At 36.6% G+C, this 25838-nt stretch overlaps 1 protein-coding gene across 9 annotated transcripts in view; it reads right to left on the reverse strand.

Annotated features, from left to right (window-relative positions):
- IBTK (inhibitor of Bruton tyrosine kinase) overlaps positions 1 to 25838 on the reverse strand; it is a 186356-nt gene that overhangs the window by 27878 nt on the left and 132640 nt on the right. For all 9 annotated transcript variants that reach the window (XM_060115369.1, XM_060115367.1, XM_060115368.1 and 6 more), the window contains 6 exons: positions 19762 to 19863; positions 17531 to 17648; positions 14297 to 14357; positions 7516 to 7637; positions 5425 to 5537; positions 1319 to 1467 (listed from right to left, as the gene is read on the reverse strand). In XM_060115369.1, coding sequence (XP_059971352.1) covers positions 1319 to 1467; positions 5425 to 5537; positions 7516 to 7637; positions 14297 to 14357; positions 17531 to 17648; positions 19762 to 19863 — 665 coding nt within the window. The remainder of the gene's footprint in view (positions 1 to 1318; positions 1468 to 5424; positions 5538 to 7515; positions 7638 to 14296; positions 14358 to 17530; positions 17649 to 19761; positions 19864 to 25838) is intronic.

The raw sequence follows: 25838 nt of genomic DNA on the forward strand, positions 1-25838 counted from the left end.
GGTACTCAGTAAATACTGGTTAAACTATGTTAAAGAGTAAACCCTTACAACAATAATTATCTAGTAGTTTCAATTCAGTTCTTCTACAGTTTAGTATCTTGATCAATTCTCAAACCATGTCAGTGGCTATAACCCAATTATTAAGAGCTTTGGGAATAATTTTTAGGGACATAAGTTTGCATATCAAGTTCTTATTTACCTGAGCATTAAACAGAAATGTTAATAAATAAAAGTTGTTCAAATAAGATATGAAGCAGTAACTTTAAAATTAACATCCATGACTTTAAAATGAAACAAAATGAAGGTCTGATATAAATGTCATACAATTCACTCTGAATATAATTAAAGGACTCTGAATACAATTAAAGCCAAATAATATTGACACTTCAAAAGGGCCCCTAAAACTATTGCTATTACAATAGGTCAAGGAAGTTATTGAAATCACTGCCAGGATAGATTCTTCTACTATTGCCAAACATTCACAGTATGCCTTCAACCTTCTTTTAAACCTCAGCTGTCTTCCAGGCCAACCTAAGTGTAATATGAATTTCCCCCAAACTTCTACCTTACATAGAAAACTTTTTATGATAAACATTGGTTTTCCATCAACCCTTGAGGCCTGGAAGACTCTTAAGAAAGGGTCGATGTTCCGCTGTCTCACAATCTCTAGATGTTCTAACATACTCTGTGGATGTACAGAGGTTAGGAAAACATTACTCTATATCCGGTAAGTTTCACACTCTCCTTCCCTGTAGATTAACAACTACAGAATTAAATGTTAAGAGGTGTCTGAAACATGGCCTCCCCCAGAGCTGACCAGCCTAGGAATTCAGCAGCTTAGTGTCAATTATGCTAGACTAGGAGAAGAACTCCATTCCAGATTGCATTGCTCCAGTTCACACCGTGGCAGAAAGACACTAAACAGATTTTGGTATTAGGCTTACTTTCAAAATCATTTTCCTATGACAATTTTTAGCTGGTGTTAACTGACATTTCACAAAATATATTTCAAGTAATTTAGCTATGAATATATATTTCAATATGCCTATACAGTATTGCTATACTTTACATCAACATTACTTTTATAGCAGAAAGATCAGAAATACAACATCATAAAGGGCTCAAAACTGCAATTAAAGTCTTTAAAACTAGAAATATTAGGCAAATTTGAGAAAACTAACACTACATATATTATGTCATTAATTGTATTTTCTTATAAACCAGCCAGAAGTGTTTTAAAGTTAGAGTAAAAATAAAACTAAACTGTCTATAAGACTAAAATTTGAAGAAAATAGTGCATTAATAAACAAAGACAAACCTCAATCTTATCTGAATGAAATCCTGTTGTGAAATCAGGAGACTGTAAATCTCTAGGACTACCCACTCCTGCATAGCTTCCTTCAGAGTCTGATGTCAACAGTTCTGGAAGAGATTCCACAGAATTGGTCTTACCAGACTTTAGTAATCCTAAAAGGTAAAAAATTTTTCATATTTAAACACATATACAGTAGACATATAGGTATTACATTTAATGAACCAAATAGAACTAAAAGCGTCCATTTATCCAGATTTAGTAACATTTAAATTATAGTCACTGTACTAAAGTCTTAATAATTGAAGCCAACTGAAGAAAGAAATCAGTTGAGGTGAAAAACTGAAATGGAGAATTTTAAAACAACAGTTTTATTCATTTTAATTACACACCAATTAAGCAATAAACCTGAGGAAGATAGTTATTTGGTACCTAATTTAAAAAGTGACTCAGAACATTTTTTCCCCCATAAAGATTAGACAGCAAGACAAAATTAATAAACTCTAGACTCCTCCCTTTTCCTTTTCTCATATGTCTCTGCACCTATGCAAACAAAGGGGGATTAGTCCCAGTCTGTGTGGGAGAAGCATTATAACCTTTCTGCCACTCATCTAAGCCAGCAGACTGTCCAGGTAGCAGAGGCTTTGCAGAAGCCTACTGTGGCCTGTTTGAGGGTTTTCCCTTCTGCAAAATATCTGTGAATTGAGAGCTATTTTCAATTAGCTTATCACCTAAAGCATAAGTTGTTATGAAATGTATATACCATTTGTTCTCTTAGGCAAGCTAAATACCTGTCTCCCTGCTACAGTCTGGTTTCCTGGCTCATTAGCAAATCAGTCATTTCAAGTATAAACAGAGTAAAAAAAAAAACAAACTTTTGCTTAGGTTCATGTGTTTATTTCCACATATTTAAAATGTAGTACAATCTAAACAAAGTGGCAAAATAAATACATTATAAAACATATCTCATAAATTCAGTAAGTGTTGTTTTCTTTAAATGTAAATCACTGTGGGCTTCCCTGGTGGTGCAGTGGTTAAGAATCCGCCTGCCAATGCCGGGGACACGAGTTCAATCCCTGGTCTGGGAAGATCCCACATGCTGTGGAGCAACTAAGCCCGTGCGCCACAACTACTGAGCCTGTGCTCTAGAGCCCACGAGCCACAACTTCTTAAGCCCAGGCGCCTAGAACCCGTGCTCTGCAACAAGAGAAGCCATCGCAGTGAGAAGCCAGCGCACTTCAAGGAAGAGTAGCCCCCGCTCACCATAACTAGAGAAAGCCTGTGCGTGGCAACGAAGACCCACCGCAGCCAAAAATAAATAAATTAAAAAAAAAAAAAAAAAAGTAAATCACTGACAAGATATGTGCCTTTTTTGTTGTTATTGCTAAAATATAATTTGGAATAACATTCAAACTTTTCTCCCCCACAATGTTTTAAATATTTTTAAGAGTAGCATATTTTTATATAAGAGAGTATATTTAATACTGGGATGCTCCCAAAAGTCAATTAGAAACAAATCTAATAAATAAAGAAGACGATTAAAGTGGCCAACAATTATCTTTGATAAAAAAAACATTTTCACAGAATGACTTCTAACTTTAAGGATCAACACAAACAAACGTTAAGCCTTCATACAACTGTCCTTGATGAAATTAGCTTCTCCCAGAATAGGTTACTTTGGCCCCCAGTTAAATTTAACCTTTCAATCATTTTTTGCTTTGGCCACAGAAGGAATAGTGTAGCAGGAAGAATACCGAACAGGAATCAAGAAAATAAATTCTACCTCTGGCTGCTACGACCTGAAATCACTTCAAAGTTTTCTGAGCTTGTTTCCTCAAGTTTAAAGGAAGGGGTGTAAATTAATTCATTATTAAGGTCTCTTCCAGCTCTGAAATGCTAAGACTCTTAACACATGTGCTATCAATAACATTCTTTAAAACAAACCAAATATCTGCTTTTCCCATAAATCTTTTAGGTATTTGGAAAATCACTAGCTCCACGACTGTCTATCCATTTATTCATCCTGCCATCAATCCACCTATGCCGCCTTCTAAGGACTACAGGTAATTCATATAACACAGAGGATGCAAAATCACAAAATTTAAACTTTAAAAAGGTCCTAGGGGGCTTCCCTGGTGGCACAGTGGTTGAGAGTCCGCCTGCCGATGCAGGGGACATGACGGGTTTGTGCCCTGGTTCGGGAGGATCCCACATGCCGCGGAGCGGCTGGGCCCGTGAGCCATGGCCGCTGAGCCTGCGCGTCCGGAGCCTGTGCTCCGCAACGGGAGAGGCCACAGCAGTGAGAGGCCCGCGTACCGGAAAAAAAAAAAAAAAAAAAAAAAAAAGGTCCTAAACTAGGAATCAGGATATGCAGCAAATGAGAAAGACCTATAGACCTATCTTCAGTACTTCATCAATCAATTTAGGTATATTAGCTTTCTTTTTTAATATCTCGTGTGTTATCTAAAATGAGTATTCTTCACGTTATTTATTTATCAGACATGTCAAATACCTCATTTGTACTTTTCAAAGTTGCCTGTATAAGGCTGGCTGACCGTGAAAACACTGCTGATAGAAACTGCACCAGTTTGTGTTACGTCTGTAGACACACCAACTATTTCTGAAAGCCATGCTGTGCTGCCATTCCCTTTTGGTTACACTTCAAATTTTTATCTAAAGAAACTGTTAAAATTTAGGTCATTTAATCTGGATCTAATCAGATGAATCCAGAATGTGGGACAGTCTACAATACCACTGGCCTCAACTTCTGAAAACAAAACAAAACAATACAAAACAAAACAAAACAGAAAGGTGTGGTGGTGCTATTCTACTTAAGAGACTAAAAAGACATTAATAAGCAAAGACAGTGTCAACCCTGATACGACATTAGATTTTTTTTTCTTAATGTTAAAACAGAAAAGGCTATAAAAACATGTTTGGACAATTAGGGAAATCTGAGCACAGACTACAGCTCTAGATAATATTAATGTTAATTGTCTTTCAATGGGATAACGGTATTGTGGTTGTATAGAATAAGGGTTGTATCTCCCTTATGCTTAGGAGATTCATATTAACCTTGGGGGGAAAATGTCATGTCTACAGCTTAGTTCCAAGTGGATCAGGTTAAAAAAACAAGTGTGCGTGTAGAATGTTTGGAGGATGAGGGAACAGAGCATGCAAGACAAAGCCTGCAAGAAAAAGCAGATGTGGTAAGAGGTTAACAAGAGATCTGGATAATGGGTACACAGGTGTGCATGGTATTTTTCTTTCACCTTTTAAGTAACTTAAAAGATTTTCAAAGTTAAAAACTGGGGAAAAAAATTTGAGAAAAACTATATAACCTTACTTTCAAACAGGCTCACATAATGCCTAGATATAAAATGTGTTGTATTTTACTACTGGATTATAACCTCCTTAACACGCATGAATGGAATCCCATGTGGCATCTCACTAGAAGCACTGATATATATGAACTGAATGCACGTGTTAATAGTATCTCTGTCATGTTTTGTCCACCTCTAACCCTCTATGCCTCTAGACAGAGTGGTCTTTCTAAAAACATAAACCTTATCCAATCACACCCTGCCTTAAAAAATCCATCAATAGCTAACTGTAGCCTTCAGATTAAAGTCCAAATTCCTTAGTTTGGCATATAACACCCTCCAAAATCTGACCCTCTCCAACCTATCTCCTATCTGCACCTACCCGATATGGCTGAGCTATGCACAACAAACGTGCAGTCTTTCTACTTCCTCCAGGCTTGAAACACACTGCCCCATTCTCTTAGCATGTCAATCTGCCTCCTTTTCTTGGCTAAATCTCTTCACTCTTCAAGATCCAGCTCAGGTATCACTTTCCTCTAACAGATGTGCCCTGATCTTCTCAGACTAGTTTGTGTGCCCCTTCTGTGATCACAGAGCAAACGTCAATCACAGTACTTATCACAATACATTATCATTTTCTGTGGCCTCCCTAAGACAAGGACTGTTTTCTATTTCTGTAGCCCCAGCAGATGGCATAATAGTATTTAATACATGTTAAATGAATTAGATAAGGAACAGAGACATGAAAGATTAGATCAGAAAATATACCCTAAAATATTTTCCACTAACCTGTAGATGGTGGACTCTGAATAATATCTGAAAGGTTATAACCTCCAGAACTATCTGACCGCCTACGTGGCTTCTTTTTTGCTTTCGTTTTTGTCTTCTTGAACACACTTTCCCTAGGAAAAAAGCAAACATAAAAGTCATTTTTAAAAAATTAAGTTACAGGGCTTCCCTTGTGGCACAGTGGTTAAGAATCCACCTGCCAATGCAGGGGACACGGGTTTGATCCCTGGTCCGGGAAGATCCCACATGCCACAGAGCAACTAAGCTCGTGCGCCACAACTACTGAGCCTGTGCTCTAGAGCCCGTGAGCCACAACTACTGAGCCTGCACACCTAGAGCCCGTGCTCTGCAACGAGAAGCCACTGCAATGAGAAGCCCGAGCACCACAATGAAGAGTAGCCCCCACTCACTGCAACTAGAGAAAGCCCGCATGCAGCAACAAAGACCCAACGCAGCCAAAAATAAATAAATTAAATAAATTTAAAAAAAATTAAGTTACAGATGAAACAGGAGAAGAACTATGCATTTTGAGCAACGGAATACAGCATTTTGGTCAAACAGAAAACACAAAAGAATACATATGTTCTAGTCCCATTTATCTAAGTGGCCCAGAGCAAGTTACTCAATTCCACCAAACTTCAGTGTGATACTATCACTTGTTCTAACCCTAGCATTTCTGTGAAAGTTAGAAACAAGATGGTAAATAAGAAGATACTTTGAAAAGTAAAATACTGTACATGTTCACACACAAGCTATTATAATCTATGACCTGGAACTAGAAATACTTGGTGATAATTTTTAAAGTATTTCAGGGGCTGCTTAATTCCTTGAACTATTATTAATCAGGAAAGAGAAAATAATATTATCTATGAGGACTACAACAGTCTTATTTCACCTAAAAATTATAGATCTCATTATATAATTCATCCACAGTAACACAGGTCAGCTGTGAATACTATTATTCTGTGAAGGATAATGTATTTATGTCAATGTTAATCATTTTATTATAATTTTTAATGTAATAACACATCATACATCCAAGTCAGATATTTATAAACCTCAAGTATTCCAATGGCTACCACCAAACTCTAGAGAAGAGGTTAAAAAATTTTTCTGGAACCAAGAGCAGCTTTTCAGTGAGCTACAATTATACTCATACATATATATACACTCACACATGTATGTAGCAAATGACTTGAACATCCGAAGATTTTATTTTAACAGGTCATTTACCAAGCAGAAGGAAAGTAATTCTATAACCAGCTGATAAATTAGCCTAAAATGCAGACTGGAAATTCTAAGCAGGACTTATTAAATGGTCAACAGTGGGATTGTGTAGAACCTGGGATATTTTATTGAAGGACTCCCAAATGCCAGTCACTGTGGGTCATATCTCTTGAACGAGTAGGGTTCTCTACAGAGAGGGATCTAGAAGAATGGCTAATGAACTCCCCTTGGTTCACCCTCTCTAGAAGGCAAATCTCTCGTCTTCTGCCAAGATGGAGGAGGGGCAATCAATCACTTGGTTCAGGAATACATCAATGCTCTTTGAAAAATTCTCAAAAAAAAAAAATGCTCTTTTCCAAATCCAACCACTTACACTGGTCTTCATAAACCTAGTACCTGTAATTCTTAAGCCTTTCCAGAATTCTGTTTTAGTTTTTTCTGTTCTAAGTCATTACTGCTCGGCAACCACTTTCCAACTTCCAAAACCGTTAACATCTCCTGACTGCCATTTACTCCTTTCCTGTTCTCTTTGCTCTAGCGCAATATGACTTTTTAATTTCTTTACTATAATCTCAGCAGGGTTTGGAAAGGTAGTTAAGATAACTGCACTTATTCGACCCAACATACTTAACCAGAAGGCTACATTCCTTTTGTGTTTATACTTAACTTTGTTATATCTGCAAATATTAATTATGCATTTACTTTGTATTATATCAAGGCTAAAAATGAACATAAATACCTATTTTTTATGTTAGGTTTCTCAATTTTTCTTTCCATATTAATATAAAAGTGCCAACAGTGTCCAAGACTGGGGATGGGGGAAGGAGAAAAGGAAGGGAAAAAAAAAAAAAAAACAGAGCTTACGAATAATTTTGTTCCATATTTATTTCTTCTTTCAAAAAGATATCTCCATCTTCTACATCCAAATAGCTAATGTCTGGTCCATCTTGATATGGTGTAATGATTCTTCTATCCATTGCTGGAATCTATAGAAAAAAAGATATCACTTTTTAAATATAAATACAAAATTTGTAGAGGAAAGACATCAGCTACCTTTCTGTCTCCCCTTCAATCTACAACCAGTAAAACATCCAGAGCTCAACAAAGTTGCCTCTGCCCAACACACTAGGACACCAGAGAATTCCACACATTTGTACATCTAAAGGTGGGTAGGCTGGAACACATACAGGAGAGAGGCAGAACAGATCAAAGAGTGGAGTCTGTGCCTGCAATCCTGGGCCTCTAACCATGGTAGCTGAGCCCACAGCTTCAGGGAACCCAGTACCAGCATGTGAGGTGGTACACTTACAACTCTGGCATCCTGAATGGAGGGGTGCTCACAACCACAGGTAGCTTGGTAGCAGTGGAAGTGGGCCCTGGAACCCAGCCGCCATCCCCCACCATCAACAGTGGCGGAAGCCCACGAACCTTATACGATATCAGACACAGTACAGGCACCTGTGCAACCCTGGCTCCCAACACTCCCATGATCCTCCTCCCCCCACGCAAAGACTGTTACTTAAGGAACCCCACAAACTGGGGAAGAGCCCAACATTCCGATGATGACAGGAGCTCTGGCAGAAGAAAGGCAGTAAGGACCTGGGAGGCACAAGAAGCAATAATGAAGGCACAGAAGCACACCTCTTACAGAGCTGGTGGAGGCTGGAAAGTGCCAACTAGCAAATATAGTCAGAGCCAGCTCAGGTAAGAGAAAACAAACCTGTGTTATAGTGCCACCTACTGGAAAGCAAAAGAAAGGACTCTAACTTCTAACCTGTCATTAACTTCAAATGCACCTGCAGAGGAACAATTTAATTCAAGTACCACATACAACCACAGTAACACTCAACCACAAAAAGAAAATAACAGTTCTCCAGAAACCAAACTAAGTCACAGAATATTTCAATCTAACTGATAGAGAATTCAAAATAGCTGTCATGAAGGAACTCAATAAGCTATAAGAAGTCAGAAAGGCGGTTTAATGAGCTCAGGAATAAAATTAATGAACAGAAGAAATACTTTACCAAAGAGACTGAAACTCTAAAAAAGAACCAAACAAACGCTGGAGTTGAAGAACTCAATAAATGAGATGAAGAATGAATTAGAAAGAAATGGAAATAGAGCAGATCATATGGAGGAGAGAATTAGCAAGCTCAAAGGTAGAAATCTTGAAATGATACAAGTAGAAGAGAAACAGAATATTTAAAAAGTGAGGAAATTTCACAAGACCTATCCAACTCATTTAGGAAGGAAAATATTAGGGTAATGAGTAACCCAGAAGGAGAAGAGAGGGAGAAGGCAAAAGAGAGTTTATTTAAAGAAATAATTTCTGAGAACATCCCAAAGCTGGAAAAGGAACTGGATACACAAGTCCATGAAATTAAAAGAATACCTAATTACCTCAATGCAAAACGACCTTCTCCAAGACATGTAATAAATATTAAAATTGTCAAAAGTCAATGACAAAGACTTTTAAAGGCAGCCAAGAAAAGGATGGTAGCTGGGAATTCCCTGGTGGTCCAGTGGTTAGGACTCAGTGCTTTCACTGCCAAGGCACAGGTTTGATTCCTGGTCAGGGAACTAAGATCCTGCAAGCCATGTGGTGTGGCCAAAAAGTAAAAAAAAAAAAAAAAAAAAAAAGGCTGGTGGTCTACAAAGGAACCTCCACTAGGATAGCAGCAGATGTCTCAGCAGAAACCCAACAGGCCAGGAGGGAGTGAAATGACAATCTCAGAATACTAAAAGATAAAAACCGTCAGCCAAGAATACTCTATCCAGCAAAGACATCGTTCAAACATGAAGGAGAAATAAAGACTCTCACACAGAAGCTGAGGGAGTTCATCAACACAAGACCTGCCTAACAAGACATGCTGAAAGCAGCACTTCTAACTGAAAAAAAAAAAGACAAAGGGACACAAAACTTTGAGCAAGATGATAAAACAGAACCATAAAATTGCAACTCTACGAGAGAATAAAGGTTAAAGGGAGAAAAAAAGAAAGCAGAAAAATAACTATAAGCTATTTCTGTTTGGTAGCAAACTCACATCAAAAGGGAAAATGTGAGAAAACAAAAACATAAAAGAGGATAAAAAAACTCATACAGGTAAATGAAGATAACATACTATTAGCAGAAAAAAGACTTTTATCTGTGAGACGTTTTATACAAAGCTCAGGGCAACCACAAACTTTGTTACAGAGCAGAGACATGAAACATAATAAAAGAAGAAACTAAGAAAAATACCACAGAAAACCTCCAAACCAAAATAACATACAGAAACACAAGGAAAAAGAAACAACAGAGGTATCAAGCAACCAAAAAACCCACAAATCTCAGGACTACATCCTCATCTATCACTAATCCCCTTGAATTTAAATGGACTGAATTCATCAATCAAAAGACAGAGTGGCTGGATGCATTAAAACACAAGACTCTGGGGCCTCCCTGGTGGCGCAAGTGGTTGAGAGTCCGCCTGCCGATGCAGGGGATACGGGTTCGTGCCCCGGTCTGGGAGGATCCCATATGCCGCGGAGCGGCTGGGCCCGTGAGTCATGGCCGCTGAGCCTGCGCGTCCAGAGCCTGCGCGTCCGGAGCCTGTGCTCCGCAGCGGGGGAGGCCACAACAGTGAGAGGCCCGCATACCGCAAAAAAAAAAAAAAAAAAAAAAAAAAACCCACAAGACTCAACCAAATGCTGCTCCAGGAGACGCACCTCAGCTCTGAAGACAAACAGGCTAAATGTGAAGAGATGGAAGATGATACTCCAAGCAAATGGCTGCCAAAAGAAAGCAAGTGTAGCCATCCTTATACCAGACAAAACAGACTTCAAGCCAAAAAGGTAACAAGAGACAAAAAATGGTCAGCATATAATTATAAAGAGGACAACTCATCAAGAAGACATAAAAGTGACTAATGTACATGTACCTAACATAAGAGCACCAAAATATAAACAACAATACTAACATAACCAAAGCAAGGGAACTAACAGCAACAAAATAATTGTAGGGGACATTTAACACCCCACTTACATCAACAGACAGATCATCCAGACAAAAAGTCAACAAGGAAACAGTGGCCTTAACTGAAATGTTAGATCAGATATATTTAACAGATTTAAACAGAACAATGCAGCAAAACACACATTCTTCTCAAATGCTCATGGAACTTTCTCAAGGATAGGCCATAAATCGGGACACAAAAGAAGTCTCAATATAGATTTAAGAAGACTGAAATTCTATCAAACATCTTTTCCGATCACAATGGTATGAGAAACTAGAAATCAAGAACAAGAACACTGGAAAAATGACAGATACGTAAAGATGAACAATATGCTACAGAACAACAATTAGGTCACTGAAGAAATCAAAGGAGAAACAAAAAATTACCTGAAGACAAATGGAAATGAAAATACAATATACCAAAATCTATGGGAAACAGCAAAAGCAGTATTAAGAGTTTGTAGCGATAAAGGCTTACCTCAAGAAACAAGAAAAACTTACACCTAAAGGTACTAGAAAAAGAAGAACAAAGCCTAAAGTCAGTAGAAAGAAGGAAATATAAAGATCAGAGAAGACAGAAGAAAAGATGAATGAAACTAAGAGTTGGTTTTTTGAAAAGACAAACAAAACTAAGAGTCAGTTCTTTGAAAAGATAAAACTGACAAACCATTAGCTAGATTCACTAAGAAAAAAAAGAGAGAAGCCCTGATAAATAAAATTAAAAATGAAAGAGAAAAGAAATTTGATACTACAGAAATATAAAGGATTATAAGAGAATACAAAAATTGGACAACCTAGAAGAAACGGACAAATTCTTAGAATCATACAACCTTCCAGGGCTGAATCATGAATAGAAAATCTGAATAGACCAATCACTAGTACAGAGATTGAAACAGTAATCAAAAAGCTCCCAAAAAACATAGGTCTAGGACAAGACTGCTTCACAGGTGAATTCTACCAATATTCAAAGAAGTTTAATATTTATACTAAAACTATTCCAAAAAACTGAAAAGGAAGGAATGCTTCCTAACTCATTTTACAAGGCCAATATCACCCTGATACCAAAACCAGACAAAGACAACACAAAGAAAGAAAATCACAGGCCAATATATCTGATGGCTGCCAGTTGTAAAAATCCTCAACAACATATTAGCAAAACGAATTAAAAAATACATCAAAAGGATCATACAACATGATCAAGTGGGATTGATACCAGGGATGTAAGGATGGTTCAACAACCTCAAATCGATCAACATGATACAACACATCCACAAAATGAACAAAAATCATGCGATCATCTCAATAGATGCAGAAAAAACATTTGACAACATTCAACACCCATTTATGATAAAAACTCTTGACAGAATGGTGTAGAAGGGATGGTATGTGACAAACCCACAGCTAACATACTCAATGGTTAAGTAGTAAAAGCTATCCCTCTAAGATCAGGAATAAGACAAGGATGCTCAATCTCACCACTCTTATTCAACATAGTATTGGAAGTGCTAGCCAGAGCAATTAGGCAAGAAAAAATAAATAAAAGACATCCAAATTGGAAAAGAAGTAAAACTGTCACTATCTGCAGATGGCATGATTTTTATATACATAGAAAACCCTGAAGATTCTACCAAAAATCTGACACAAATAAATGGAAAGATATGCCAGGCTCAAGGATACGAAGAATTAACATTATCAAAATGTCCATATTACCTAAAGCAATCTAATTCAATACAATCCCTATCAAAATCCCAAAAACATTTTTCACAGAAATAGAACAAAAAATTCTAAAATTTATATGGAACCACAAACGACCCTGAATAGTCAAAGCGATGCTGAGAAAAAAGAACAAAGCTGGAGGTATCATATTTCCTGATTTCAAACTATATTACAAAGCCATTGTAGTCAAAATGGCATGGTATTGGCAGAAAAACAGACGCAAAGATCTCTAAACAGAATTGAAAGCCCAGGAATAAACACTTGCATACATGGACAATTAATTTACAACAAAGGAACAAAGAATACACAATGGAGAAAGGACAGTCTCTTCAATAAATAGTGCTGGGAAGACTGGACAGCCACATGCCAAAAAATTAAATTAGACCATTGTCTCACAATATACACAAAAATTAAGTCAAAGTAGATTAAAGGCTTGAGTGTAAGACCTGAAACCATAAAACTCCTGAAAGAAAACACAGGTGGCATGCTCTTTGATATCAGTCATAGCAATACCTTTTAAAATATGCTTCCTCAGTCAATGAAAACAAAAGGAAAAATAAGTGGGATTACACCAAACTAAAAAGCTTCTGCACAGCAAAGGAAACCATCAATAAAACAAAAAGACAACCTACCAAATGGGAGGAGATATTTGTACATCATATGCCCTAAAATAACTCGTACAACTCAACAACAACAACAAAATTACCTGATTAAAAAACGGACAGAGGAGTTGAACACACATTTTTTCAAAGAAGACATATAGATGGCAAACAGACAGATGAAAAGATGTTCAGCATCACTAATTATCAGGGAAATGCAAATCAAAACCACACTGAGATATCACTGTACACCTGTCAGAATGGCTAGGGTCAAAATGACAAGAAATACCATGTGTTGGCAAGGATGTGGAGAAAAGAGAACCCTCATACACTGCTGGTGAGACTGTAAATTGGTGCAGTCACTACAGAAGACAGTATGGAGATTCCTAAAAAAATTAAGAATAGACTACCATAAGATACCCAGCTATCCCATTTCTGGGTATTCATCCAAAGAATAAAAAACACTTATTTGAAAAGATATATGCTCCCCTATGTTCACTGCAGCATTATTCGCAATAGCCAATATATGGAAACAACCTAAGTGCCCATCAAGGGATGAATGGATAAAGAAAATGTAGTATATGTGTATGTATATATAAATACACACACACACACACATATATATACACATACAATGGAATACTACTCAGCCATGAAAAAAGATGAAATCTTGCCATTTGTAACAACATAGATGGACCATGAGGATATTATGCTAAGTGAAGTAAGTCAGATGGAGAAAGACAAATACTGCATGATTTCACTCATAGATGGAACATAAAACACTAATAAACAAACAAAAACAAAATAAATGAACTAAACCAAAAAAAACCCCCAAACATGTGGCTACAGAGAATAGAGTAGTAGTTACCAGAGAGAGAAGAGGAGTGAGGGGGTGAAACAGATAAAGGGGATCAACTATATGCTGACAATGGAAGTTAAATGTTTGGTGGGGAGCAAGCTGTAGAGTATGCAGAAGTAGAAATACAACAATGTACACATGAAACTTACATAGTGTTATCAATCAATGTTACCTCAATAATAAAATCATTAAAATCCAATTTTTACTGTCCTGATCTTTAGTAAATAAATAACGAAAGACCCCAAAGCATTCAGTAACTTTCATTTATAAAGAAATTTAAATAGATATTAATTTTATCATTAAATATCTTCAATTTTTATTCTCATGTTTACCTGTAGAGCTTGTAAAGAAATCTTATGTCCTCATTTTTAAAAGAGCCTAATGAATCAGAATTCATTAGGAAATTATTCCATTGCAAAGTCTGACCAAATATACTGCTTTAATTGATATTGTAATTGACAAAAACATAAAGCTTACCATTTTTCGGTAAAACACAGAAAGATCCTTCAAAACACCGTCACTTAAAACATCAAGAGACCTAAATAATAAGATATAAAATTCTATCTTAACACTCAAGTTTAATACCTGTTAAGACTTTCAAATATGCAGAGACATTTTATATTGTTGAATAAGGAATATTTTTTTAAAGCATTAATATGCCAGCTGCAACAAATTCTTTTTGGAAGTATGTGTAGTTATATATTTCACATAAACAGCAAACATATTAGACAAACATACTGAAAACTCAAGGAACTCTTATAAAGAAGTGATAGAAAAATATTTTCTATCATAATAGCAAGTATTCAACTTTCATTTTCCACAAATATACTCTTTACTACAGAAGGAGTACTATACTGACAGAACAATGGCCTAACTATCAGGTACCTGAATTCTATCTAGAATTATCACTGCTCCCAATTACCTACATGACCTTGAGCAACTCACTTTCCCTCTCTAGTCTTTAATATCTTCATGTGTAAAATGACGTTTGGGGACTTCCCTGGTGGCGCAGTGGTTAAGAATCCACCTGCCAATGCAGGGGACACAGTTTCGATCCCTGTTCTGGGAAGACCCCACATGCCGCGGAGCAACTAAGCCTGTGCGCCACAACTACTGAGCCTGCGCTCTAGAGCCCGCGAGCCACAACTACTGATGTCCGCACAGTCTAGGGCCCACGTGCTGCAACTTCTGAGCCCACAAACCACAACTACTGAAGCCCACACGCCTAGAGCCCATGCTCTGCAACAAGGAGTGCCCCTGCTCGCCGCAACTAGAAAAAGCCCACACAGCAACAAAGACCCAACGCAGCCCAAAATAAAAATAAATTAAAAAAATAAAATGACATTTGGACTAGTTCAATTGCATTCAAAGGAAATTTTAAGGAACTCTCAGGTTCCAAGGAGGTACTTTGAGGCATCAGTAAAATTTAAATCAAAGTTTACATTCTAAAATGTACTTCAAGCTATTTTTAAAACTAATACAAAGCAACCATATTCAAGTCTGTACCATACTAGTTTTTTAACATTTTGAAGACAATTAACTTGTGATGCTACGTCAATTTTATGCAGCTCTGTTTTCTTAACATCTCTGTGCATGTTTATTTACACTTCTGGCGAACACATATTTGACTAGGAATGGTTACATTTACATAAATCTTTGCTTTAATGCAAGTTATAATGTCTACTCATGTAAAATTATTCACCGCAGTACATGTGCCACCCTTAATAGTTCAGCTGACAAACTTGTCACAACATAATAATGGAACAATAGTAATGTGACACATCATCCTCCAATATCATATTTTAGATAGATTTGACTTGTTTCACACTGTGGTTGATTCTTTTCTGACAAATTAAACAAGTTAATTTGGCAATGCAAGGGGAAAAAATTGCTATGATTAGAATGACTAATGTAATGTAAGCAAAAAAAATAAATGTATTCTGAAACCTCTGCCAGGTTCTGACAATGAAATACCAGAGGCATTTTGAAATGACATTGTCTAATATCCCATAATATTAATTTGCATTTGGAAAGCATTTTTCACAAAATAACAAAGCATTAAATAGCCAAAAGAATTTTCTCTAAATTGAACCCTAAATGGCAATTATTAAGGAATCTGTTAGTGATTCACCTTTTAAAAATGGTAGAAAACTTTTATTTCAAACATGTTTTAGAATTAGTTTCATTAAGCATCATCCTGACTTTGAAAGGTGAGTTACCAAAAAACCGTTACCATTTATAATTAATTATATGGATCAAGGTTTTCTTGATTATTTGACAAAAAAAGTTTCACGGGTTTTCTCATCCTCATGCGAGTATATAAACAGAATCTACTTCGTAAGGTTTTCATGAAAATTAAGTGAATCCATACAACACTTTTAGAATGCCACCTGGCACATACCAATAATTATCATTATTACTATTACTACTACTGTGTAACTATTATTATAGTACTATTATTAGTTATTACTATTAATAACTATTATTATGGCAGAGTTAGCTATTATTACAATTAAAACAAAATACAGCATTACACTAGACACCGACTTTAAAAATGCAACTGACACCAAGAAATCTAATCTGAAATTCCCGTGCTGACCAAAAAGACTTACTTTTCTCATCACTGACTTTATAGCGAGTAAATGTAGTAAAATTGTGACTTTATGCTAAAAAATAAATCTGTAAATTTATTTCATTAAACAATTCCACTGTGGTAGAGAGTCCGCCTGCCGATGCAGGGGACATGGGTTCGTGCCCCGGTCCAGGAAGATCCCACATGCCGCGGTGCGGCTAGGCCCGTGAGCCATGGCCACTGAGCCTGCGCCTCCACAGCCTGTGCTCCACAACGGGAGAGGGCACAACAGTGGGAGGCCCGCGTACCACAAAAAAAAAAAAAAAAAAAAGAAAAAAAAAAAAATTCCACTGCTAAAATAGTTGAAAACAATGGGATTAAATTTCCCAAAATTCCTCTAATTCTAAAATGTCTATGACTCCTAAATCATTAGCATTTATCAAATTCTTTCCATCCAGGTAAACATCAATATAGCATGAAATATTAGCTTATAAAACAGGATACATATATTTAGCTGATTTTTTTCACGTAAAGTGTGTCATTTTTCATAAGAAAAATTTCATTACCATGAAAGCTTCAACACACATATCAGCTTGCCATAAACTAGACCAACTAAATTTTTTCAGGCCATCTGCTGCAGCCTAAGTTTGACCAAAGAATCAATATGTAGTATAGGAAATATCTTAAAAGAGAATAAATACAAAGAGAAAACAGAAATCAACCAGTAACAAACTGTATGCATGCATATATGTGAAGTAATTAAGCGCTGCCTTAATTAGTATTACAGATAGTTTCCAAAAGCCAAGGTAAAAACTACATAGTTACAAATTAGCCTAAACAAGCAAAGATATGAAAACATATACAAATATACTTGTGATAATACTGTCCCACAACCTTCCAACCAGCATGTAAGCACCACTGAGGGCAAGGATATTTTGTCTTTATTTGTTCCCGGTAGTATCTTAGCAATGGCTGGCATATATTAAGCATCCAAATACTGATGGAATGATTAAATCCCCTTACATTTTCACTTTTTCTACAAAGCTGGGATTTATCGTTATTCACTTTTAAATTACTAATATATTTGTTATTATATATAAATAAGTGCTTTTGCAACAGTCTGTATATATCTAACCTACCTTGCTTCAAGTAAAGCTGCCATATTCAGTCCTATAAACTGTAAACAAGATAGTTTCAACTGTTCAGCATTATACATTGCTGCGAATTCCAGTAGCATAGCAGCATTCTTAAGGGTAACTACAAAGGAAAAGATATGCGAAATGAGATGAAAGGCATGTTACTACAGCAAATGAAATATACTTATTTCTCAAGTTGTCAGGTTTGAACATTTAGAAGAAGGAAAACTGAAAGTAGTGTCTTGCCAAAAATAAGTTATACTAGGGCAAATATACAACTCATTTTCCATCCCAATATACCAAAGTAATTTTAAATGACTTGTTCAGAGGAAGTACAAACACATAAAATTTTAAGCAAAAGAAAAAACAGAAGGTGCATTACAGTGTCATCTAAAAGCAAACATGTAAGAATTGACAATCTTCTACCTAACCTTTTCAGAATATTTTTAACTTTCACTGATAAACAACATTCCTTTTCATTTATATAGCACAGAATAGTCATTCTCCTATAAAACTAAAAAAGTATACTTAGGAGTAGGAGAAACTGATGAAATCATTCTACAAAATATATTTATGTTGAGTCATCTATCAGACTTTACGTGGGTATATTTACATATATAAACACATACAAATACTATATATTTAGAAAATAAGTACATTTAAATCTTACCATATTATTGTTCATGCCAGTGCAGAATCTGGCATACTGTACAAAACATGCTAGATTTTGTTACAATCCTTGTTAACCTTATATATGAAGTGCGTTTTGCTAGAGACTGTCCCAGAATATTCTATTTACCTAGCATGTAACTTTGGCTTCCCAAACCCCTCCATTCTTTTTCTTACTTACTCTGAGTCCCAGCCAACAGAGGAACACAACTACTTTCTACACCTGGCTTCCTCTTCTTTGTTCTTTCTCCCTTATAACTCAGGCAAAAGTTATATGCAGACAATAATGATCGCTGCCTCACTCCTCACTAACCTAAAGTTTCAACTGATGATGAACCCAAATTCTCCCATTTCACAGAAATAAAACTGGATCATACAAAAACTTTAGAGTTGTTCAAGAAGATACTCCAGAGCTCAAGAAAAGTGAGTAAATAAGACTCTAGAGCTAAGACAAACTATTAGAAGTACAAATTAGAAAAATTTGACAGAAAATCCCTTCACACTTCCTGAAGAGGCAAAGAAAGAGAACAAAGTTAGATTAGAAAGCCAAGAAACTTTTATATCAGGGTGAGGAGATTTAACCTTTATCCCAGAGTAAGCGATTAAAAATATATGAACAAGGGAAGACATTAACTCCTTCCTACAGAAAGATTAAAGAAGTTAGAAAAGAGAAACAGGACTTAAAAGACCACTATGACACTACACAGAAGGGATGGATAACAGTGATCTCAACTAGCATAGTGACAGTGAGAATAAAAAGGTAGGGGAGGGCTTCCCTGGTGGCTCAGTGGTTCAGAGTCCGCCTGCCGATGCAGGGGACACAGGTTCGTGCCCCGGTCCAGGGAGATCCCACATGCTGCGGAGCAGCTGGGCCCGTGAGCCATGGCCGCTGAGCCTGCGTGTCCGGAGCCTGTGCTCCGCAACGGCCAACAGTGAGAGGCCGGCGTACCGCCAAAAAAAAAAAAAAAAAAAACAACGGTAGGGGAAATGTGGTCAACACAGTTAAGATTAATCAATTTTGACAGCTGCAATTTGGGTATAAAAACAAAATAACAAAAAATAACTTTGGGTTCCAAAGTTGAGAGTTAGGATGACAGCCATGCAATTAACGGAAATAATAAACAGAGAGAGAAAAATAAGAGTTTGAGAGATAAGAGAAGTTTTTGATCAAATATATTAACAGGATGGTTACATAAAATTTCCAGCAAATAGCAGGGTAGCTAAGTGTAGACTTACAGACCAGGGCAAGGGTAAAAAATTTCTGCTTTCAAACTCTCATCTTTCAGATTCCAAAATAAGTTTCATGCCATCTTTATTATTCAAGCTTTTATGGCATTTCCAAAAAATTAATGTATTTCAATTCTAAGATGTTCATGTTTTCACATATTAACATCTCTAAAATAAGGATGTGCTTACAAATGATGACACGAAATAGTTTAAATGTCTTGAATTTTTACTGATACAAAAACATGCATTTTACCATAAACTTCATCAGAAAGTCAATAAAATACAGTAAATCCTGGATCAACCTGAAAACACACTAAGATTCCAATTCAAAAACTCACGTTTTTCACTTAATGCCACTTCACAAATCTCTTTCAATCGAGATATGAGAAGCTGATCAGCCACCACAAGAACGCTACAAACAAAATCCACATTTTGAGATTCTAAAAAAAAAAAAAAAAAAAAGAAAAGAAGCGTCACTCTTTACTATTATTTTGTAAACATTATACCTAAGGGGCAAAAGTTCAAGTAATTAAGACACTACAAACGAGAGAATTATGATGATTATTTTCTAAATGTTGAAATGGCAAGTATGATAAACAGTCATAACATCAAAATATTTCTGTCTTTTCAGTAGAAAGCTGTAAAATAAACACACCCAAAATGCCCTGGTTCATACCAGGACCATAAAATGGGCAACTTGAGTAGATCTTTTTTAGTCTAAAGAACCACTAGAATGCCTGACTTGTTTAAAATCTCCCACTGCTGTTGGACAAACATTTCTCAAACTAATAGAGGGGAAAGTCAAATCTCATCATTAAAGGTAATATACAGGTATATGTCAAATAGATACATATGTTAAAACATATATATACATACGGGGGGTAGAGGGGGCAGGGAAGGACGAAGGGAGAGGTGAATAATGCTCTTAGGCTTCCTTATTTAAAACAAAATTGGTCATCTAAGAGTACTTTTTTTTTAATTATAGAAGTTCCTTAATTTAACATAAACTTGATCCAGTGTACTATTAATGACCCTAAGCAATGCTAGAATCACTGCCAGAATAGTAATATAAATAGGAAAAAAAAAATACCACCACCATAGGAAGAAAAAAATGCTTAAAAAGAAGAAAATGAGAGACTTTCCTGGTGGTCCAGTGGGTAAGACTCTGTGCTCCCAATGCAGGGGGCCCAGGTTCAATCCCCGGTGGGGGAACTAGATCCCACATGTGTGCCACAACTAAGGGTTCACACGTCACAACTAAAAGTCCACACACCACAACTGAGAAGTCTGCATGCCGCAACTAAGAAGTCCACATGCCAACAACTAAAAGATCCCACGTGCTGCAGCTAAGACCCGGCGCAGCCAAAAATAAATAAATAAATAAATAAATAAATAAGCAAAAAGCCCTCAAAATGAAGATGAAATATATGCATTAAAAAAAAAGAAAGTAGAAAAAAACATTTTAAAAGATGAGGGAGAGGTGAAGTCATTGCAAATGGCAGACTAAGAACTACTTCAAAAATTCTCCACAAAAGCAATGAGAATATTACAAAAAATTATCAAAAATCAACTTTTTCAGAATTCTAGAAATTAGCCAAAGGCTTGCAATAACCTAGGGAGCACTGACTCAAAAAACTTGGCGGAATCTTAAGAACAGTAAGCTCTGGGACACTAGCTGCTCCTACTTAGATCCTCCTCTCCTGTCCTCACCTCTCCTCCTCAGTAGTCTTGAAAATCATCAACCCTGCAATCACAGGCAGGTACGAGCAGCTACATCCACTGGAGGAGACAGAACAGTTGTGGAGCAACATTATCAAGAAACTGTCATTATTTGACCTGTCTGGCAGTTACCTGGAAACCCAGCTAGCAGGGGTTTATTTGACCTGACTCAAAGCTTGCCCAGTGTGAACAGCCTCAGAAGAGGGCATTTATTCAAAACAATTAGCAATTACTTAACACCGAAGCTGCCCAAGGCAATAAATAAGGGATAGAGCAAACAAGAAGCAGGTAGGGAAAGAGATATTGTCGTGACTGAATGTTTATGTCCCCTGAAAATTCACATGTTGAAGGTATAATTTCCAGTGTGATTATATCTGGAGACAGGGCCTCTAAGGAACTAATTAAGGTTAAATGCAGTCATAAGGTAGAGCCCTGATCTGATAGGATTAGTGTCTTTCTAAGAAGAGACATCACAGACCTATCATCTCCCCCGACTAATCCTCTTCGTGTGTGTGTGTGTGTGTGTGTGTGTACTCTCTCACTCTCTCTTTCTCCACTCACACTCACACACAAGCACTGAGGAAAGGTCAAGTAAGGACATAACAAGAAGGCAGCCATGTACAAGCCAGGAAGAGAATCCTCACCAGAAACCAACTCTGCTGGACCTTGACCTGAGACATTAGCCTCCAGAACTGTGAATAATAAATTTCAGTCTCTGTTATTCTGTTATGGCAGTCTGAGCTGTGTCCATAAAGGGTTTTGAAAAGTTTTAACATATTCCTATGAATCTAGAAGGTCATACATATGTGGAGGGCTGTGCACATGCCCAGAAAAAATTTAAGAAGGCCCAAAACTCTTACTTCTGGCTGACCTTGAGACTGCAAAAGCAGGAAATGAATCTAAGGCACAGCTGTAAACTGCCCGGCTAAGAAATGAAGCCAGGCCGCCACACACACAAAGAGCCCCTAGGCACAGGCTGGGAGATTTACTGGTTTAGGCATTTAAGGAAAATTCTAATTAGTAGCTGACCACTAAGCTGACCAAGCAGAGACCTCAGTGGTCATATATGACAAAGAATACGAATTTTAAAGGATTAGTTCCAATAAGTCACTAAACAAACAGCAAAAACAAAAATCCCTGGGGAAGGAGGAAAATCTGATTTCAAGAGTTGCTACATATTATTTAGATATGTCCAGTTCTCAATAAAAAAATTATGAAAGATGAAAAGAGGGATGTAAATATATGGTCTATATACAGAAAAAAAGCAGCCAAGAGAATCTGTCCCTGAGAATGCGAAGATGCTGAGCCATTACATATTACAGACTTTAAATCAATTATTTTGAATATGTTCAAAGAACTAAAAAAATCATGCCTAAAAATCTAAAAGAAAGTATAAGAAAAATATCTCATGAAATTAAGACTATCAGTGAGGACAGAAACTATACATCAATTGAGATGATCCAATCAGAGGAACAGAAAGCAAACAAGAATGAATAAAAATACACTGAGTATAAGAGACCTATGGAACACTATCCAGCCTAGATAGATACTTATGGGAGTCCCAGCAGGAAAAAAGAACAGACATAAAGAATATCTGAAGAAATAATGCAGAGGGGGAAAAAAGTAAAAGTGAAGAGGATTTGTATGGAATCAAAGTTAAGTTGTGAATACCAACCAAGATAGGGAGCAACCCCAGTATCCATCAATAGACAAATGGATAAAGATGTGTGCGTGTGTGTGTGTGTGTACCTCACATACAGTGGAATATTACTCAGCCATAAAAAAGAATGAAATTCTGCCATTTGCATCAATGGACCTAGAGGGTATTGTGCTTAATGAAATAAGTCAGAGAGAGATAAATACTTCATGTTATTAATTATATGTGGAATCCTGGAATCTAAAAAAAATAACACAGATGTATATAACAAAACAAAAACAGACGCACAGATACAGATAACAAAAGCAGTTGTTACCAGTGGAGAGAGGGAAGGGGGAGGGGGCAAGATAGGTTTATGGGATTAAGAGTTAGAAACTACTATGTATAAAATAAATAAGCAGGGCTTCCCTGGTGGCGCAGTGGTTGAGAGTCTGCCTGCCGATGCAGGGGACACGGGTTCGTGCCCCGGTCCAGGAAGATCCCACATGCCGTGGAGTGGCTGGGCCCGTGAGCCATGGCCACTGAGCCTGCGCGTCCGGAGCCTGTGCTCCACAATGGGAGAGGCCACAACAGTGAGAGGCCCACGTACCGCAACAAACAAAAAACAAACAAAAACAAACAAAAATAAATAAGCAACATGGATATATATAGTGTACAGCACACAGAAATACAGACATTATTTTGTAACAACTTTAAATGGAGTATAATCAATAAAAATATTCAGCCACTATGCTGTACACCTGAAACTAATATTGTAAATCAACCAAACATCAATTTAAAAAAAAGAAAAAGAAAAAAAGTTGTGGTTTAAAAACAGACTGTTGTAATTATAAAATATGATTACATGTAAGCCTAATGGTAACCACAAAGCAAAAACCTACAGTAGAAACACAAAAGGTAAAGAGAAAGGAACCAAAGCATACCACTACCAAAAAATCATTAAATTACAAAGGAAGACAGCACACACAAGAGGAAGAAGGGAACAAAGGAACTGCAAAAACAGTCAGAAGACAACTGACAAAATTCCAGAAGTACATCCTTACCTACCAATAATTACTTTAAATGTAAATGGATTAAATTCTCCAATCAAAAGCAAAGTAGCTGAATAGATTAAAAAACAAGGTACAACTATATGCTGCCTACAAGAAAATTATTTTACCTTTAAGGACACACACAGGCTGAAAGTGACAGGATGAAAACATATACTCAATGCAAATGTTAACGGTGGGGTGGGCATACTTGTATCACACAAAATATGCTTTAAGTCAAAAACAGTCACATGAGACAAAGAGGTCAGTATATAATGACAAAGGGATCAATACATCAATAAGATATAACAGTTGTTACAGGCATAGAGTTGAAGCACCTAAATATATAAAGGAAACAGTAAAAGAGCTGAAGGCAGAAATAGACATCAGTAAAACAACAGAGGACTTCAATACTCCATATTCAATAGGAATAGATAATCCACACAGAAAATCAATAAGGAAACAGCAGACCTGACCAACAATACATGCCAAATGGCCCTAACAGACATATAGAGAACATGCCATTCAACAACAGCAAAATACACATTCTTCTCAAGTGTACGCAAAACATTCTACAAAACAGACGATATGTGAGGCCACAAAACAAGTCTTAACAATTTAAGAAGACTGAAATCATATCAAGTATCTTCTCTACCAACCACAATGGTATAAATGGTATAAAATCAGAAAAACAGGAGGAAAACTGGAAAATTCACAAATATGTAGAAATTAAACAATATAGTCCTGAACAACCAATATGTCAAAGAAGAAATCAAAGAGAAAGCAAAAAAATATCTTGAGACAAAGGAAAATGGGAAACACAACGTATCAAAATTTACAGGATTAAACAAAAGAAGTTCTAAGAAACACATTTATACTGATAAATGCCTTAAAAAGAAAGATCGCAAAAGAACAACCTTAAGGTTTTTACACAACAAAGAACTATAAAAAGAAAAACAGAGCCCAAAGTTAGGAGAAGAAAGGAAATAATATAGATAGAGAAGGAATCAATGAACCAGACACTAGTAAAACAACAGAAAGGACCAATTAAACTAAGAGTTGGTTATTTGAAAAGATAAACAAAATTAACACACCCTGGGCCTCCCTGGTGGCGCAGTGGTTAAGAGTCCGCCTGCCGATGCAGGGGATACGGGTTCGTGCCCCGGTCTGGGAGGATCCCATATGCCGCGGAGCGGCTGGGCCCGTGAGCCATGGCCGCTGGGCCTGCGCATCCGGAGCCTGTGCTCCGCAACGGGAGAGGCCACAACAGTGAGAGGCCCGCATACCGCAAAAAGAAAAAAAAAAAAAAAAAAAATTAACACACCCTTAAGTAGACTAAGAAAAAAGAAGACTCAAATAAATAATTGTAAATGAAAGAGGAAACATTACCAGTGATATCGCAGAAATACAAACGATCATAAGAGACTACTATGAACTATATGCTAATGAATTGGATAATCTAGAAGAAATGGATCAGTTCCTAGAAACATACCAAAACTGAATCATGAAGAAATAGAAAATGTGAACAGACCAATAACACAGTAAGGAGATTGAATCAATAACTAGAAGTCTCCAAAATAAGTAAAGCCCAAAACTAGAAAGCTTCACAGGTGAATTCTACCAAATATTTAAAGAAACATTAACCTCAATCCTTCTTAAACTCATCCCAAAAATTGAATAGGAGGGAAAACTTCCAAACTCATTTTATGAGGCCAGCATTATCCTGATACCAAAGGCAGACAAGTTCACTACAAGAAAAAAAAATTACAGAACAATATCCCTGATTAACATACATATATATATCCTCAATAAAATACCAGTAAACCAAATTAAACAGCATATTAGAAGGATCATACACCACAGAGTGGGATTTACACCTGTGATGCAAGGATAGTTCAACAATGTGCAAATCAATAAACACGATACACCACGTTAACAGAACATAGGCTAAAAATCATACGATCATCTCAACAGCTGCAGAAAATGAATATGACAAAATTCAACATACATT

The sequence above is a fragment of the Mesoplodon densirostris genome, chromosome 12 (assembly GCF_025265405.1).
Source record: "Mesoplodon densirostris isolate mMesDen1 chromosome 12, mMesDen1 primary haplotype, whole genome shotgun sequence".
In the NCBI taxonomy this organism is placed as follows: Eukaryota; Metazoa; Chordata; class Mammalia; order Artiodactyla; family Ziphiidae; genus Mesoplodon; species Mesoplodon densirostris.